The sequence below is a fragment of the Camelus ferus genome, chromosome 5, assembly GCF_009834535.1.
Source record: "Camelus ferus isolate YT-003-E chromosome 5, BCGSAC_Cfer_1.0, whole genome shotgun sequence".
Lineage (NCBI taxonomy): Eukaryota > Metazoa > Chordata > Mammalia > Artiodactyla > Camelidae > Camelus > Camelus ferus.
The window spans coordinates 9,050,575-9,069,729 of record NC_045700.1 but is presented as its reverse complement, the minus strand read 5'-3'; the positions used below and the strand labels follow the sequence as shown (position 1 = coordinate 9,069,729).

General features: G+C 43.6%; 1 protein-coding gene across 1 annotated transcript in view; it reads left to right on the top strand.

The window, feature by feature from the left end:
• The window catches only part of CLASP1 (cytoplasmic linker associated protein 1), a 192,244-nt gene that overhangs the window by 61,767 nt on the left and 111,322 nt on the right, over window positions 1-19,155 (top strand). The window contains 1 exon segment of the mRNA XM_032479286.1: window positions 11,716-11,783. Coding sequence (XP_032335177.1) covers window positions 11,716-11,783 — 68 coding nt within the window.

The following is a 19,155-nucleotide window of genomic DNA, read 5'->3' as shown; positions in this document are numbered from 1 at the left end:
ACCCATCTGTTAGGGAAGCTGAGGGCACAGGTGAGCGGGGAGAGCAGGGCCGGAGGCAGAGGTGGTTCAGTATGACAGCACGTCATCGTTGGGAAAGCAGTAAGACCCTCCCTGCTCCAGGGATGTCACCGTGCTGCGGAGCTCACGGTGGCGCCCGGCCGTGGATGGACCACTGTCCGTGGTATGAGCCATGTGTTGTATGTGGGGGTTGCAGCTCAGGGGGCGGGGGAATGACATGGTGAGACAGATCCAGAGGGGTGGGCACAGAAGAGCGGCCACACGCGGGCCCCAGTCCGCTGTCCCCGAGGCGCGCTTGCAGGGTCAGCCCGTGCTTCCTGGGAACATGGATCTTGGGGGCCTCCTCCCGTTTCCACAGGGTGGGATGGGGTGGGTCTCTGAGCTGCACACCTGTTCTCCTTCTGGGAGCCTGTGGCAGAGGTGCCAGTGTGGCCACCCCGATGAAGCCTGCACTCAGAGCCTGCGAGCTTTCCCGGTGGGCAGCACTCCACACGCGCTGGCCTCTCGCTGCTGGGAACCGGGCAACCTGTGTGACTTCACGCCGGGAGATGGAGTCCACCGCTGCCCAGGCTCTCCCCACGCACCTTTCCCCTTTGCTGACTTTCCCTTGTATCTGTGTACTGTGATGCTCGCACTGTGAGTTCCCCGAGCGTGGTAACCCTGGGGCTGGTCTGGGGCCCCAGTGCAGACTGGGAGGGGTTTAGGTGAGCCCCCAGAGCTGGGTTAGACCCTTTTCTTCCAGACTCCTGGGCATGTGTTTTTTCCCCACTAGCAACACCTCCACCCTTTTTTAAAAAAATATTAGAAAGTACAGAAGAGTTTGGACATCTGTGAAAAAAAATGAGAGTTTCCACTGTGCCATGTAACCTGAAATCCTTCCTACAGATTCTCGTCCAAGAGGAGAGGGTGGTCCTAGGGAAACGGACCCATGTCCATTATAGCCGTTGATATAAAACTCAGTCAGACACAAGTGCTTGGTAAACTAGGCTTAGTTCTTCAGAAACTTTACTGAAAGGAACAGAAACCTCATGTTTCTGTGTTTTTAACAAGACAGTTACCTAAGATCCAGCACTCTAAGATGTGACCACACAAGGCCGCCACCTTGATTTGGTTGGAGATACTTCTGCATGAAACAAGACATTTATTTAAAGCTCTCCTACCATTGTTCAGGAAATTAAGTGTATGTGTGTCTCCGAGGGGCTGACTGGAATGCTTGAATATTCTAGACTTATTTACATCGTGACAGGGTTTTTTTGTTGTTATGTGAAGATAGTAGATTCTACAGCTCAGCAAGATTCCACACCACTAATAAAATATTGTAGAATTTGCTTATGTTTGCTAAAACTTGAATTTAGTTCTGGGAAAAAAATGTCCTCTTTAGAGTGTGTTCATTGAGCTGTTTGAGGAGAGGCTTGATTACATCTCTAAGAGACCGGCGATGGAGCGGGTGCCTTAATACCCAGCTAGCGACCTAGGAAGAGCAATCATCTGATTTAAGTGGCAGTTTTCTGTGTCCATCTCTCAGCTGGCAGAAGAGACGTGTACGTCTTGAGCCTCACTTTGTAGAAGCTGGAATCATACTTCGGGGCCCTGAGTTTAGTTGTTATTCAGGTGTGTCCTCTGGTGGCTGAAATCATACTGAACCCGAGAATAGAGTGAGGATGTTCAACAGAACCTCCTTCATCTTAGGGGTCCCCCGCCACCCCATGGGGTCTCGGTATAGCTGAGCAGTGGGCTTCAGTCGGGGTAGTATCTGGCCGTTTTGCATGGTTGTACACAAAGTGTTTTCACAGTTCACACACGTAATGTGTTCGGAAAGCAAATTCTACACGATTAGCTTCTAGCTGTCTGTTGTTAGATGCCATATCGCCGTATGAGGTTTGTGAAAAATTCTTGGCAACCGAGGAAACTGAATGAAGCCCTGTCCCCCTCCCTGTGGCTTTGCCTGCGTAGATGCCTGCTCTCGGCCGAGTGGCCGTGCGCTGCCGCCCGCTGTGCCGGAAGATGCCTCATTCAGTGTGGTGTGTTTTAGTCTGTGACGCTTTGGTAAAGAGGTCACTGGTGTTAAAGTTATTCTGAAACCATTTTGTGGGGACCAGGCTCCTGACACAGCGGCTGGTTTAGAACCAAAGGTAATTTAGTTTGTGGAGACAGCGGATGGTTGTACCTACTTGGTAAGCTGTCCCTGTGATCATATTGTTTTGACTAGTGCTCATAATACTTGTTTATAAAAAATTTACATTGACAAGACATGATTATCTAACGATTGTATTGTTGAGGGAAGAATGGAAACTTTATCATTTACAGTTTGCTTGTTAAAGCTTTAGTGTTCCAGGGAGGGCCCAGGGCAAAGGCAGATGAGAAGTGTGCTCTTGAATACCCTCTCTTGTCTGTAAATTTTATTTCCTGTTAGCCGTTTGTGCAGAGAGCTGGCTGGGTTTGTGAGGTGCGCTGGGAAGAGGCCGTCCCGTATGTCAGAGGCAGACGCTGTCGCTGTTGCTGTTGATGTGGATGCTCTGTATCTGCTGCTCTGTCTGTCAGTTCTGTGCTCCTGCTGCCGTTTTTCGGTTTGTCACCATGAGAACCTCACTCCACACTGTGCAGGGTGGATGTCATCTCTTCCCTCCTGACCTCCTCGTTTGCTCATGCTTTCTCCTCCCCCGTGCAGGGCCCTGTCTTGGTTTTGACTAGGACAGCATGTGGTTTGCGTTCCTGCTTGCTGTTTGTGCTGGTGAACTGTGACCCACCCCCCCGCCCCGTGTTTTCCCGGGAGACTGCCTTCCTTCCTTCCTTCTGTGTCGTCGTCTACGTCCTGCCCGGTGATGTCTTCTCCTTGGGCCTGTCCTCGTCCCACTGGCCACCTCCGCTGCCCCTTTACCATCCTGACGTTCATGTCTCCTTCCTCTGCAGGTGAACCTGCTCACTCTGGGGGACCGTGTCTTTCTTGCTGTTGTGTCTCATTGTGCTTGTGTTCTGGGAGCTTTCTGAGGAAAGATGTGGAGAAGGAACATTGCTTTGAGTCTGAGAGTATATTTATTCCACTTGACATTGGTGGTCAGGGTTTAGAAGCCTAGGTTGGAAGGCCTTTTCACCCAGTCCTGACGCGAATGCCCCATGGGCATCCAACCTTCAGGGCCTATAGTGAGAAGCCCAGTCATTCCAGTTCCTGGGTCCGTAGCTTCGACTCTGTCCACACTGTCTGTCTGAAACTTGACGCCAGGAGGCTACTTCGGTTTCTCGTGCTGTGCACTCGGAGGGCCTTTCAGTTGGGAACTGCGTGTCATTTACATCTCAGCATGTTTCATTGAAAATGCCATGACCGCTTGGGCTGGTTAGCCCTCTGATTTTCTTATTTTTCTCTCCCATTTGTATCTTCATGATTTTGTACTGTGAGTACGGCTGCTGTGAAAATGAGTGCACAAATATTTGGTCCATTCCCTGCTTTCAGTTCTTTCGGGCATATGCCCAGAAGTGGAATTACTGGATCATATGGTAAAGTTTTTTGAGGAACCACTGTTCTGTTTTGCTGTACCATTTTACATTTCTGCTCATCCTTGCCAACAATTATTACTTTGTTTTATTTTGTTTTGGTAAACAGCTGTCCTTAATGGGTTTCTCATTGTGGTTTTGATCCTCAAAGAATTTTTGTGGGACCTTTGTTGAAATTCAGCTGACCCCTACTGTACAGCTTTCTTTGTGTAATTTCAGTTCTAGTCCATTGATATGCACGCCTGCCCTTCTGCTGGAAGCACACGGTCTTGATTAGTGTAGCTTTGTAAAATTTGAAATCCAAGTTTGTTCTTTTTAAGATTGTTCTGGCTGTTCTGGGTGCCTTATGTGTCCTTGTGAATTTTAGGGTGTATTTTTCAATTTCTGCGCAAAAGGGCAGCTGGAATTTTCGTAGGAACTGAATCTGTAACACATTTGGCAAATATTGCCATCTTAACAGCATTGTCTTCCAGTCCATGAACTTGGACTGTCTTTCCATCTTTAAGTCTTTAATTGCTTTCAACAATTGCTTAGTAGTGTCCAGTGGACAAGTCTTGCACCTCTTTTGTTAAATTTATTCCTGTGGATTTTCTTTTGGTGCTGTTGTAAGCAGAATTTTTTTAAATTTCAATTTCAGATGGCTCATTGTTAATGTATAGATATAGAATTGATTTTTTCAATATTGATCTTGAATCATGCAACTTGCTGAACTCTCCCTAGTTCTAATGGTTATGCTGTGGCCTTCTCGGGATTTTTAAATACAAGATATGTCATCTCTTCTGGAGAAAGTTTATTTCTTCCTTTCCAATCTAGATGCCTTTTCTCTTTCTTGCCCAAAAGCCCTGGCTAGAACGTCCAGGAAGATGTTGAGTAGAGGTGGTAAGAAGGGCTGGCGTTGTCCTGCTCCTGGTCTTGGAAGGAAAGCTTTCAGTCTCACACCGTTAATTATAATGTTAACTGTGGGGTTTCTGTATGACTTTATGAGGTTGAGGAAATTTTATTCTCAGTCTGTTGAGTGTTTTTATCATGAAAGGATGTAACTGCTAGTTCTCTATATCTGTGTGCCTGGATTTTTGTGGGGCAGAGGGGAGTGGTTATATTCATTAGTTTGTGGTATTTTTTTAGATTCCACATATAAGTGATACACAGTATGTCTTTCTCTGATTTATTTCATTTGGTATGTTGTACTTTAATTTTCATTCATCTCCAAGTATTTTCTGATATCCCCTTTTTTCCAGCAGAAAGCCATATATTTTTTAAATGTAGTATATGTATGTATGTATGTATATATATATATGTGTGTGTGTGTGTGTGTATATATATATAAAGTCTCTATACATCTCAGAAGAATTTATTGAAAACTTATGTAGAATTATATAAATTCTCAGCACAACCAAACTAAACACAAGTATTAACAGGATGCCCAGAAGAACCTCAAGTATTTGGAAATTAAACATAATATTTTAAAATAAACATGGGTCAAAAAGAAATCACAGGGTTAATTAGAAGCATTTTTGAACTGAATGGTAATGAAAATGCAACATATGAAAATTTATGTTAAATTTTAAAGCAGTGCTCAAAGAGGAATTAGTAGTTTTAAATAAAATTCTTCCTAAACATAAGTGCAAAGACACTAATGGAAGTCAAATCTAGTCAAAACTAGCAATGTATTAAAAAGATGATAAATCTTGAGTTAGTGGGGTTTATCCCAGAAATACAAGAAGTTTAACATTAGAGGTTCACATACATAGACACATATCCGTGTAGTATATTGAAGTTTTTGGTTATTAAATGTCTCAAAGCCAAAAACTGCAGATAGTCTAGGTGGCCATCAATTGAAGAATGAATAAGCTGTGATATATTCATACAATGGAATACTCATCAGCAATAAACAGGAATGAAGTACTGATGCATGCAACAATATGGACAAATCTCAAAGGCATGTTGAGTTAGAGAAGCTTTTCACAAAAGAATATATACTGTCATTCCATTTAAATGAAGTTCTGTGCTAGGCAAACTAATCTGATTTTAAAAAAAAATCAGAACTGGTGATTGCTTCTAGGGCCTGGGAATGACTCAGAAGAGGCAAGAAGGAAATTTCTGGGGTGATGGAAATGTTTTATCTTCTTTTTAATTTTATTTTTTATTGAAATGTAGTCTATTTACATTGTTTCACATGTACAGCAAAGTGATTCAGTTGAACATACATACATAGATCCTTTTCCATTACAGGTTATTACAAGATACTGAGTGTAGTTCCCTGTGCTGGGCAGTAGGACCTTGTTTATTTTATGTATAGTAATGTGTGCCTGTTAATCCCAAACTCCTAATTTATCCCTTTCTTCCCCTCATTTCCCTTTTGTTTTCATGTTTGACCTATTTGTTACTATAGCTGTTTTGTTAAATTTCTACGTTATTTGTGACTTTACCATTTCTGGTTTTATCCTATTGTGGGCATAGGTCATGATTTTTGTATTCTGTGGTTTCAGTTCTGTGAAGTTTGCTGAGGCTAGTTTGTCCTAGAGAATGCTGCATGTGCCCTTGAGAAAAACGTGTGTTCTGTGGTCTGTCATAAAATGTCCAGTTAATCCTGCTGAGTCACTTCCTCCTCTCTTCAGTTCTGTCGCTTTGTTTCATCATCTTGGGGCTCTGTCCCAGGTGCCTGTGTAACTGTCATCTTCCTGATACACTGACCCCTTCATCACTGTAGACTGTCCTTCTTTGTCCCTGGTAGCAGTTTCTGTCTTGAAGTCTACACTCTAGGTCTTTTTTGAGCACATTTTGAATAGAGTATCTTCTTACATCCTTTTACTTTCAAATTTTGTGTTTTTGTGTCTAAAATAAATCTCTTGTAGTTAGCATATAGTTAGATCTTGTTTGTTTATTCAGACCGACAGTTTGCCATTTAGATGAAGTGTTTAATACATTTGTGCTTAATGTAGTACTGGTAAGGTAGAATTAATTTCTGCTATTTTATTTGGCTCTTTGTGTTCTATATGTCATGCCTTTTCTGTGTCTCTGTTCCTCTAATACTGCCTTATTTTGTGTTAAGTAGATACTTTCTAGTGTCCCAGTTTAATTTCTTTTCTGTTTCTTTTACTGTTCTTTTTTTGGAATTATTAAGTGTTTGTTCTGGGGATTTCAAGTAACACCTTAACCACAGTCTAGTTTGAATTATTATTCTTAATTTTAATATTAAAAATTTTATTCCTACATAGCTGTGTTTTCTCCCCTCCTCTCTGTTGCTGTTCTTGTTATGCAAGTTACATCTTTGTATGTTATAAGCTGGGAGTGTACTCTGTTACGTACTTACTGCTTTATGCAGTTTCCTTGTAAGTCCTGTAGGACCAGAGTAGAGTTAACAACAAAGATACACATTTACACTCTGCCTTATATTTACCTATGTTTTATATTTACATTTTTAGTCTTAATCACCTCTTGTCAAGGAGGATTGGTTCTAGGACCCCTTGCGGATGCCAGAAGTCCATGGAGACCCCGAGGGGTCTCTTATATAAAATGGTGTAGTGTTTCCACACAACCCACGCACACCCTCCTGTATACTTAAATCACCTTGAGATTACTTACAATACCTAATACAATGTATATCCTATATAAATAGTTGCTGGATGTGACCAATTCAAGTTTTTGTTTCAGGAAGTTTCTTTAAAACAAAATTTTTTTTTTTTTTATATTTTTGGTCAATGGTTGGTTGAATCCGCACATGTGGAACCCACAGATGTGGAAGGTTGACTGTACTTTTACTGATGTTCTTTGTATCTTCATGTGGATTTGGGTTTTTGCTTTGTTTTCTTTCATTTCAGTCTAAAGGAGTCTTATCTTCTGTTTGTCTAGAAATGACTTAAATTCTCCTTCATCCCCCCCCCCCCCCCCGCCAAAGTCTGCGCTTTATTACATTGGTGATGTGACGTCATGTAAAGACTGAAACATCTTTGGCCTGGGGGCATCCTCTGCTTATTTTTGAAGGATAATTTTCTTGGGTATAGAATTCTTAGTTGAGATTTCTAATTTCAGGAGTTTGAATATGTTATCCAACAGCTGCCTGGCCTCCGTTGTGTTAGATGAAAGCTCAGCCCTTCATGTGATGAGTGGCTTCTCTGTTGTTGCTTTCAAGGTAGTCTCTTTGTCTTGTCTTTGAACTCTTTGCTTCCTGCCTGTCTAGGTTTGGGTCTCTATGTTTATCCTATTGGGGGTTTGTTGAGCTTCATGAATTTGAAAGGTTTTTGGGCATCATTTTTTCGCGTGTTCTTTCTGTCCTTTTTCCTTTTCCTCCTCTGGGATTCCCATCGTGCGTCTGGGGTCATAAGAAGATGCTCTCCTGGGCTCTGCATTGTTTCCCTCCTGTTCGTTGTTCTTTTCTCAGACATGACCGTGTCACTCATCTTCACCTTTGCTGCTGGTTTCTTCTCCCAGCTCCAGTCACTGTGGAGCCTTTCTAGTGAATTTTTAATTTCAGTTGTTCATTGAATGTTTAGTTTCATTTTGAGAATTTCTACATGATTCTTACGTTTTCTTTGTCTTCGTTGATGTTCTCTATGTGATGAGACTTTGGTCCTTAATGTTTCCTTTAGTTCTTTAGAGATAATTTCCTTTAGTTCTTTCAACATATTAATAGTTACTTTCAAGTGTTCATCTAGTAAATCCGAGGTCTGAGCTTCCTTTCAGGATAGTTTTTGTGACTGATTTTTCCCCGTGTATGGGCGTGTTTTTACACGTCTCAAAATTTTTTATTGAAACTGATCATTTAAAATGCTACATCGAGGCAGCTTTGGGATTCATCCTCTCCCCATCTCTGCAGGTTTGGTGCTGGTGTTTGTCGTTTTGCTCTTCACGTGTATGTGCAGCGCTGTGGTCCCTTCTGGGTGGGGGAGTGTCAGCTGGTGGGGACAAGAGTGCCACGCGGTGCACCTCCCGGCCTTTGCTGGAGGCCCTGTGCCCGTGGGGCTTGCCTTCTGGACACGGAGAGGCAGCCCGCACAGTTGCTGTCCTCCGTGCAGCACCTCACGGTCAGCTTGCCGCATCTGTGACCTTCCAGACTCCCGGAGTGTGTGGGCGCTTCCCAGGGTTTCCCGAGAACACTCACCCTCCAGCTTTTCCCCCTAAGTTTTTGCTCAGTTATTTTTGCTGTCTCAGGCAGCTGCCACGGTGAACACTTGTTGCTGATTCTTTTTGATTGTGGCCTTAGGGACCAGAGTCTCGCACTGAGCGTGCTCTGAGTCGGGTCAAGTAAGGACGAGCCCTGGGAGTGGGGCTAGGGATGTGCCTAACCAGCCACACAGTGACCATCCTCTGGGCCTGGGGGTTTTTCATGGGGCTCCAGACCTGCTCGGCTCTTCCCAGGGTTTGTGAGGCTGCTGGCTTTGAGCCTGTGAGTGGGGGTGGAAGTAGGGCTCCGCAGAGTGATGGGGAGCTTGCTGTTCTTATCAGGATTCAGCCCTTTTTCTTGAACAATGCTCCTTGGATTGTTTCAAGCCTTTCTTTAATTTCAGAGTTTTGGAAGACTTGATTTTGATAGATTTTGCAAGTGTTTTCTTTGCTTCTTTGGAGGAGCAGATTTTCAGAGATCCTTGTGCATTTTTGAAGGGCTCCTCCCCTGTTTACTTTCATGATTGTAATATTTTTTCATCTCTTTGGAAGTATAAATGATATATTTTAAAACTTTTCATAGTCTCTTTCCTCTAAATTAGGATTTTGGGGTATTTACGTATTCATTTTGGCCACCTTTTTCATATTGGAAGCTTTGTTTTATATCTTACAATCTTTTGTTGCCTGCTCGTGGTCAAAGGTAGCAGCCTGAAAAGCCAGTAGGAGACTGAGTGTGTGGGCAGGGCTTGTTGACCATGAAATTTACTAGTATTTGCTTTTAGGAAATTATTTTAAACTTTTATTATAAAATATTCAAGGAAGAGATAATTAGATCTAAATCTTATAGTAAAATAAACACCAGTTGCATTCAAGAGTTGAATACTTAAATTCACAAAAACCAGGGGGAAATGGTATTGGTTATTTGTCAAACTAGTAAAGAAATTTATTTTAAATTTGAGATCTAAAAATTTAAAATAAAAAATGCAAAAAAATTGGTGGCTTCAGTAATCCTCAGTGTCTTTGATCATATAAAACTCACCCTTTTAGACTTGTGCAAATTGAGAGGTCCCAAGAGAGGCATCTTAATTGCTGTGCTCAGAGCTGGGAGGCAGCGGCCGTGCTGAGCGTTCTGTTGTGTTAGACTGTCTAAAGCCAGGGACTGGTCTCTTGGGGTGGCAGTCTTCAAGGGGCCATGGCCTAGATATTACTGAGCGGGAGAGGCAGCTCTGAAGAGGACTGTGATGGCAGAGGGGAGGCACCTGCCAAGGGTTCTGAGTGAAGGTCAGTGTTCTCATACCTGGGTGTTGGAGCTGCCAGCTGTGGGCGGTGTGGCCACAATGAGATCTGCAGACTCTATGGAGGGTCCGTGGTTGCTGTGGTGATGGTGAGTTCTCTCCTGGAAAGGAGAGAGGCTCACCCTCCCAGTAACTGTAGGAACCACCAGATGGAGGTATCCTTTGTCCCTGAGTGCACATCTGTAGGCAGGTTCACATCAGAGGTACAGTTGTGACACAATAAAGTGATGCGTGGCCAGGGCATGCCCTGGCACCCTGTGCGGTGACATGATTCACAGCTTGTTAAGCCGTTGAGGACTTTTGTTACTTATGAAAGGGAAGGTGATGGAAACACCATAAGAAATTGGTTCTGAGGAATCTTTCCAGATTTTTAGTAACCACTGGATTTGAAAGTGAGTGATAGTTTTACTCATCTGGTCCTGAGATGACAAATAGGTAATTCAGTGCTGACTTAGTTGAAGGTGCTTGGAGCAGTTTTCAGGAAGGCTCTGAGGCTGCATCTGGGCTTGGATGGAAGAAGATAGGTTGAAAAGGTGAATACTGCTGTGGAGAGAGGGTGGGGAGGGTGGGGTATCAGGCTGGTTCATCCCCTTGGCTAGCCTCCGCGTGCTGGGGAGTACTTCTGGCCCCCCGTTTCTGAGACGGATGCTGAGTGCAGTAGAATAGAGAAGTCAGTCGGAGCTCAGGGTGGGCATGTTCCGCTTCCAGCATGTGCTGGCCCCATGAATGAGCAGATGCTGGAGCTGGGACTGGAGTGTGCCATGTTCCCGTTTTCCACATTTTTGAGGGCAGGGCAGGACTAGGTCCCAGCTCCTTCACACAGGGGTGTCACTTTCCTGTGTGACCCAATTCTTGGTGTGTGCAGAATGCCAGTCAGTACAGAGCCCACCCCTGCTCCCAGCAGGCGTCCATTCTGGGTGGGAGGGACACACACATGTTTGAACAGTGGAGCTTGTATGACAGGTTGGTTGTAAGAAAGTGTGGAAGTGTCTAGTCTGGCCCCTGAAACGGGCAGCACGGGTTTGAACACAGAAGCACGTGACTTTGGAATGTCCACCTTCACGCTTACAAGTATATATATCCATGTTCACTTGCAAAAGGTCCTTTTTTCTTGACTTTTCCTACAAGGTAAGATTATGACTCCCCCCACTCCCCACCACCAATTTTCCTCTCGTTTTTGGTGTCACTAGGATGGAATATTTGGACTAGTTAAAGAGTTTTGTTTCTTTTTAAATGTCAAGGTGAAAATGATCCATTAATAGAAAAGATACGTCATGCAGATTTTTAAGCTGAAGATTATCCAGTCACGACATTTATTTTTAGAGGGATTATTTATAGCATTTTAAAAGTAAGTAAAAGTCACAGAAAAGCCTTTGTATTGTGATATCAGTGCATTTTGGAAATCTTTATCCTCAGTAATCAGCAGTCTGTGCTTAGACAGAAGTAGGAGAAGTACACACCTTCCTCGAGTATCCTTTTTGTGTAGAGAAGTTGGTCAGTTTAACAGAACATCTGCGAGCCTGGGCTCTGGGTTCTGCTCTTAGGGCTGGTATCTCCTCCTTGACTATGTCAGCTTCAATAGGGGATTTGATTTCCTCACCTGTAAAACGGGGGTGGTTATTACCTGTATCCCTTATACAGCTGCCCCAAGATAGGGGCTCTTTCAGATGGAGCCCTTAGGTCAGTGCTCACCTATTGTTGGTGTTAATGCTCTTAGTGTAGTTACTGGTGAGACTCAGCTTCACTTTAGTGTGTAATGTAATTGTAAGCAGTGCTGGTTAATAGTTTATATATATATTTTTCCATACAGGTTGAATGTAATTTTTACAAAATTTGATGAAGTCCAAAAATCTGGAAACATGATACAATCTGCAAATGGTGAGTAGAAAAAGCAATCATTCTACTTGTGCTTTCTCAGTTCACTTTTAGCCTAAGTGATACTTATGCTCGATGCTATTTCTGAAAGCTGGGTTTGATGTCTGGATAAGGGTCCAGGTCTTGAGCGTTAGCTTCCATTCTCCACTCTCCCAAGCTGGAAATGGTGCCGTTGTCGTTGACTTTCTCTCATAACCTACACTGAATCCATTAGCTAATCCTGTTGGCTTTATTGTTAAAAATACATCTAGATTTTAGGGCTCACAGTGTGGCAGCCGCTCTGGTTGGGCCAGTAGGTGTTTGCCTGCACCCTAGTGGCCCCCAGCAAGAACTCGTTGAGTTCTCTCCTGCACCTGGGGTCTGTTTTCTACACAGCAACTCTGGCACCTGGGATCTGTTTTTACACAGCGATCAGAGTGTAGCTCAGCAGTGTTAATCCTTGTCCTCCGAACCCTCCAGAGGCCTCCAATCCCACGGCTCACTGAGCCCCACCCGGCCCTGCGGTCTGGTGCAGGCCACCGCTCTGAGGTCGCCTTGTGTTGCTCTTCCCCAAGTTCTCTAGGGCCAGTTTTCAACATTCTGAGCTGCTCTTGCTTCAGGGCCTCTGTGCTTATGCCTCCTGCTTGAGACATCTGTCCTCTGGGCATCGTGACACATCGCCCTGATACCACTCAGTCTTTGCTGCAGGAGCAGATCACTATGAGGGCCGTCAGGAAGAGCGCATCCAGTGTCCTGGGTTCTCTCTGCCCTGCCCCGCCTTGTTTTCCTTATTCATGTATATTACTACAAAAACATTTTTTGTTTATTCCTGAGGGCAAGACCTTTGTTTCATTCTCTTCTTTATCCTTAGTGCCTCAGAGAGTCCCTGGTATGTGGTAGGTATGTAATAAATATTGTTGAATAAATAGACAAAATGATGACAGCCTTTGGGCAAAGGTTCTGCTCAGCTGAAGGCTGTCTTTGTGATTAGTGTCGTGTGTCCACAGTTGTGTTTCCAGGCTGAGCTGACAAGTGTCTGTTCAGACCCCCTCTGGTGAAGGTGCACAGTCTGTCCACAGCGGAGGGACCTGACAGGTGTCCGTTTAATACGTGGTGGCCATGTGGCAGCGTGATGGCTCACACTGGAGCGTGGGTGCCCACTTCCCCACAGAAAGCGTGGATGGTGTCAGAGGCTAAAGGGGCGGCTGTGAGACTTGGGACCGCCATTCCTCTCTCGCCGCCACACTGGCCCTGTGACTTGGCATGAGCTGTGTAATCCCCATGAGAGTCGGTTTGCTCCTTCGTGGAGTGAGCGCCCTTGGAGATGTCGTATGTCGGTGTCTGGGACAGCGCCTGGGACAGGGCTGGCACTCACACCCACGCTCTGTCCTCGCTGCCCCGTTGCGTGGCCCACTCTGCCTGTTAAGTAAAAACGTTGCTTGAGAGTGACTCTTGTACTGTGCACTTGGGTTTTTGTTTAGAGGTTTGACTTAATTTGGAGTACACATTTAAAACTGAATGTACATTTTCTTTAGCAATAATGCTCTTTTTTAAAAAAACTGTTTTAAGGTATAATTATTGTATAACCCTCTGCTTAAAATATATAATTCAGTCATTTTTAGTACATTTACAAGTACAACCATTACTACAGTCGACTGTGGGACATTTTCGACACCACAGAAGAGAAACCCAGTGTTCTTGAGCTGTCACCTCCCCACCTCCCGAACCACCCCCTCTGCCACCCCACCGCCCAAATCTCCCTTCTCTATGAATTTGCCTCTTCTGCACATTTCATGTAAGTGGAACCAGACCACGTTCTTCTGTCTGGCTTGTTACCTGAAACATGTTCTCAAGGTTGGTCCAGGCTGCCACGTGCATCATGGCTTCATCCCTTTTGTGGTTGAATAATAATATCCCATCGTGTGGACAGACCACGTTTTGTTTATCCTGTCCATTCCTCCACTCATGAGCGCTGGACTGTTTCTACCTTTTTGGTATTGTGAATAGCGCTGAACACCGGTTTACGTGTTTTTGTTGAACGGCTGTTTTCAGTTCTTTTGAGCGCTGACCTAGAAGTAGAATTGCTGGATCATACGGTAATTCTGTTGAAAGAATTAGTCCTTTTTCTGAGGTCCTGTCCAACTGCTTCCCGTGGTGGTTTCCCCACTTCATATTTCTACCCGCAAGGTGTGAGGTTCCAGTTTCTCCATGTCCTCTCCAACAGAACAAAACAAAAAACAAAGTTATTTTTTTAAACTATAGTTACCCTAGTGGGTGTGCAGTGGTATCTCACTGTGATTTTGATTTGCAGTTCCCTCATGACTAGTGACGTTGAGTGTGTTTGTCCTGTGTTGGTTGGTCATTTATAGATCTTATTTGGAAAATCTCAAGTCCGTTGCCCATTCTTACATTGGTTTGTCTGTTTGTTGTTGAGCTGTAAGAGTTTTTTATGTATTCTCGGTACAAGACTAATCAGATGCATGATCTGCAGATATTTCCTACCACTCTGGGTTATCGTTTGATTTCCTTGACATCTAAAGTTTTTTAATTTTGGTGAAACCCAAATTATCTTTTTTGTTGTTGTTGTTATTATTTGTGAGCAATAATGCTCCTTCGAGTAATAAAGAAAAGCTCTGGATTTGAGCTAAGTTGAAAGAAACCATTACTGTAAAGGCAGGTTTTGTACTGAGTTATATTTCTTGACATGTGCAAAATTATGTCCTGAGATGTGTAATTGGTTATATAAATTCCAATGACGTAATTATTTTTAAAGTGTGAGAATTCCGATTAAAACAGCAAAGGAAAAGCGTCTAAGTAGCCATTGGAAAGGAGCGTCCTATCTATAACAGAACACTTCATCTTTATATGATTCTTTTTTGTTGCTAGGTTACCCGAGGGCCTTTCAGCTTTGAATGGCAAGAATATGGGAGTTAAGAATATGTTGTTTCTTTTTTTTCCATCTCCATATAATTAGCAAACCCCTTGAAGCAAAAATTACAGTTTTTCCTTCTATGGGTTTCAAAAAGTAAATTATTTTCTGTGTACATTTTTAAAAACGGTGCAGATGTGCCTGTGCTTGTGGGAGAATTGGATTTTCAGCATGAAAGAGCCCATAATTATAGACTAGTCTTTGTCCTTTATCTGTAGCCGCTTAATGACCTTTAATTGGATGTGATTGAAATGAGGCGCATGGATATTAATTTGGTTAAAAATGTGCGTGCTTTGGAGTTTCTTAAGCAAAGCTCACATGTTTATGAGGAAAGAATGAAAGTATCATGCCGGTTAAATCTATGAAAATTTCGTAATAAATCTGTAGCTAAAGAAAAAGTACTTATTTGCTGGCAAAACCATAGGCTAGATGACAGATAATCATAAAATTACTGGCTCTTATCCATAACTGTTATCTAGGATAGTCATTTTGCTGCAGAATGCAGCCTGCCTTATGTTCTTTTACTAAGAAATTATATAATTTGAAAAATGTTAGGTATCATTTAAGTTGTTGGAAATGAGAAATACAAGTCTGAAAACAAATAGACAGATGATGAATTGTCAGGTTAAGATCTGAACTGTTGCCCAGTGTAGCTGGGACAGAGCATTCATTCATTTAAAAGGAAACCGGCTGCCATTATGATCTTGTGTAGTCTTTAAAAACAATGACTGAGTAAGTGGATCGGATGCTGGAAAAAGGTTCCCACCCCCTCCCCCGCTTGTTTATTCGACTCTGCATATTGCACGGTTTGAGATTCTGGTTCTGTGTATCTGAGAAGAGTGTTTCCATAGTCACGGCTGCAGAGACCATGTGTTACAAGACTGGCAAGGGTGCGGTGCTGAGACCACCAGCACCCAAAACAGCCCAGAGGAGGCTGTTTCTGATGCCAGCTTAACTTCAGCATCTTTGTGGAAATAAGAGAGCCTTTTGACTTTATTCATATTTTAAGTTTCTGTTAAGAACATTCCCTGTTGTCCCAGAGGAAAATCAGATAGTTGGCTAAAGAAAATTTTAATACCAGTTTTGAAGAAGGCTCTCTTATGTGAGTAACGTCAGATGGAGAAGGGTCACCCCCCACCACCACCCATTAAACACGTCACTGTTCTGTATAGTCTAGACTTTTATCTTGGAATAGGGTGGCAGTTGTCACTGGTGCTTGGATCACACTGGAGAAGTCGTGTGGGTGGAGAGTTCGCTGATGCTTAAGTCGCTGTGAGGAGGTATAGCTTTCAGAGCAGTGTTTTTATTTGTACTGAGATCACTGACAGCCATGACCGCTGGAAAAGGTAGGCTATTACAATATATTCTGAAAAGTTTGTAATTATTGGATATAAAATAATTAAGATACAAGTGCTTTGGTAACTAAAAATAGTGTATGAAACTTAGGAAAATAATTGTTACGAATGTTGGCATTTAGGTAGGGAAAAATTGTGTACCTACAGCTGTATTAACGTTATGTTGACCTTCACGGTCTTGGAGAAGGGAAGTGGGCACAGTGAGCTCAGGGTAGCTATGTTTTCATCAGCCTCTGTTATTTTATGTGCTTTTAATCTTTTTCTGCCCTCTTGAATTCACAGCATGTGAATCATGAAAAGAAATTATTTTGCAGTTACAAGACATTTGTTAGTATAGGCTGTCTAGAAAGGAATCTACCAGCTAGAAATTTCTAAGACTTCCCAATAGTGGGTAGACAAAAAAACACATAAAGCACAGTAGATCAGGGATGCTGTTTCTGTCTCAAGAATGAATCATTGTATAAAAAATTTCCCTTTTTAAAGATTTGGATTTATAAATGCAAAAATGAAACTGGAAACTAGGAAAGAAGTATTGTTTCCCAAAAGTATGACTGATACCCACGGAATTTTTACTCCAGTTTTGGTGCATTGAAATGGTTTGAAAGGGCTGGTTATGAACAAGGTCTTTTTGCAGGAGGGGTGCTGTCGCAGCAGTGAGAACAACCTGTCTCATGGCCTTGCTTTCCCAGGGGCAGCCTTTTCATTTGTGGTCTCTGAACGGTATTTCCAAGCTCTTCAACTGAAACAGGTATCACACGGTAAATTGTGCACGGTAGCAAGTGTTCATTTGTGTCCTGCTGCTGGGGAGACTGGCCAACGTCCACCCCCTTTGCTCTGTGTGGCTTTGTAGTAGATTGTTAAGTTGTATGTATCTTCTTAAACGTAATTCGGTTGAGTTTGCTGAGGATAGTCATGCTGGAAGATGCGGAATTTATGCTTGTTAATTGTATTTTAAAGTTGAGTCTAAAGCATATAGTATAGCGGTGGTGTTCCTTTTTATTTCAGCCCTCATTACAGTGTTCTGTGTCTAGGTTGAGTTACAGAAGGAAATCAATAGCCGGGCAGGAGAGTTAAATAATTCATGTTCTGAAGTGACTTCTTTTAGAACCCTTCGTTGGAGGATTTGACAGTGTGTTACTTTTAAATAGCATTTGTCCTCCTCTGTATTTTGGTTGTTTTTTTTTTAACAACGGGGGAAATGATTCTGGGGTTGACTGTCTTATGTTGGAGGCCATGGAGAAAGCCTATGGCTCTGGGTTTGAACATCGTGGGAAAGCAGGATTAGAAGCGTTTCTCGTAGCAGTGGCGTGTTTGAATCTTCCTCTGCCAGCCCCTGATTAATAGGGACCTGTTAACAAGCTGCACAACGTGACATCATCGGTTTTCTGCTGCGGTTGTGTGTGGAGTGTTTTCAGAGCACTTTCCTGCCTTTTGTTTGTTTTATGACCGAGGAGGAGGCAGGGCAGCTTTAACATGCGGGGATGGAGGTTTCAGGTTCTCTCGTCAGGCCGGTGGCCCCGGACTTTGCTGCCTTAGGCCAATCCTCTGTCCAGCGTCTGTGTCACCAAGCTCAGCGCTTCCTCCCTGCGGCTGAGATAAAGCCGTGGCTTTGTTTGTTTCTTTGAGTCTGAAGCTGTGCTGCTTTCAGTAGCTGCCTTAGGAAATAGTGAAAACTGAAAGCATCCAGAGAGATACTATGAAAACAGACACTAGCCTGTTTTAGACACATAGCGTTTCAGACACTGAAAATGTGACATCCCTGATCAGTTGTTTGCCGAGTGATGGGTGGGGGAAGGGGGGATTCTGGGATCGGAAATTTTCCCACAAACAGGATGTTTGTTTTTTTAAAGCAGTTGGTTATTCCTGGAGGGGAAATGTCATCCGAGAAGCCGAGGTTTTTATTGTAGGCCGTTGCTTCTAAGAGTTAAATTTTAAAAAGCGGATAGACAGACTGATACAAGGTGACCACCTTAATTTTACCAAATATAACAAAAATAATAATGCGCAAACCCCTCTCCCCACCGTCTCTCTTATTTCAAAAAACAAGGAACAGTATCACCAATATAAAAAATGAAAAAGAAAATTTAGAATAAAGGCTGGTCTGAAATAAGTGAAATAAATTTAGCTGTATAAGAAATTTCCAAGTTTTTCCTTATAGTTCTCACTTTGATGCAGACAGGCGTAAGTCATCCAAAAAGTGTCACCAGTCTTTTGAGTGGTTTTGGGTCTCAGTGATTGTATCACAAATGGATGCTTGACTTGGGGTGAGTGCTGCAGGAGCGGTGTGTGCCCCGGGGCAGGCGGCCACTGTCAGCCTTGATGTCCTCATGTCCAGGTTGGGGACCCCAGCAATGCCCGCACCTGTGAGGAGTGAGTGGGGTGATGTGTGTAGGCAGCTGGTAGAGGACCTGCCCATCAATGTCGTCCTGCAGGACATGGGGACTCCGTCTCATGGGGAGTGAAAGATGGATTTAGGGTTAAAATGCTGTGGTTGATGTTTTGGTTAGATATGGAAAGCTCCCTTAAAAGAAGGAAGATACAGAATCAGACACATGCAAGCTGTCTTAGAAGGAGACAGTGCCCAGTGCCCAGATTGCAGTCCTAGCACCAGCAGGCTCCAGGAGTCTGGCTGGTTCCAGGGCTGCAGCAGGGAGCACACAGGGGGCCTGGCACACCTCGAACACCAGAAAGTGGGGAGGCACTCCAACAGAACAGAACAACAGTGCAGATTTGTCCAAGGTCACGGGAGACAAGGTTCCCAGCGGCTAAAGCTAGAGCAGTTTGACTAATGAGAAAAGTAGAGCTGGATCATAACCCAGAGTATAAAACATACTGGGAGCCTGCACTGATATAAGTGCATGATGGAATGTTAGGGAAAGGAGACATCTGTGCAGAACCAGTCTAAATTGTTCCTGTGGCCTCCTCGCCCCAGAGTGGGAAGGGTGACTTCTGACTCTGTGTGCACAGTAACTTCCTCTCAGAGAGACCCACTGGGGAGACCAGGCAAATACAGCCTCAGCCAGTGACCAGGGTCACCATCTGCAACCTTGTTGATAGCGTGTGCCTTGGTACCTGGTGAGAATGGCGTGGTACCTCCGTGGTCGTCCTCCAG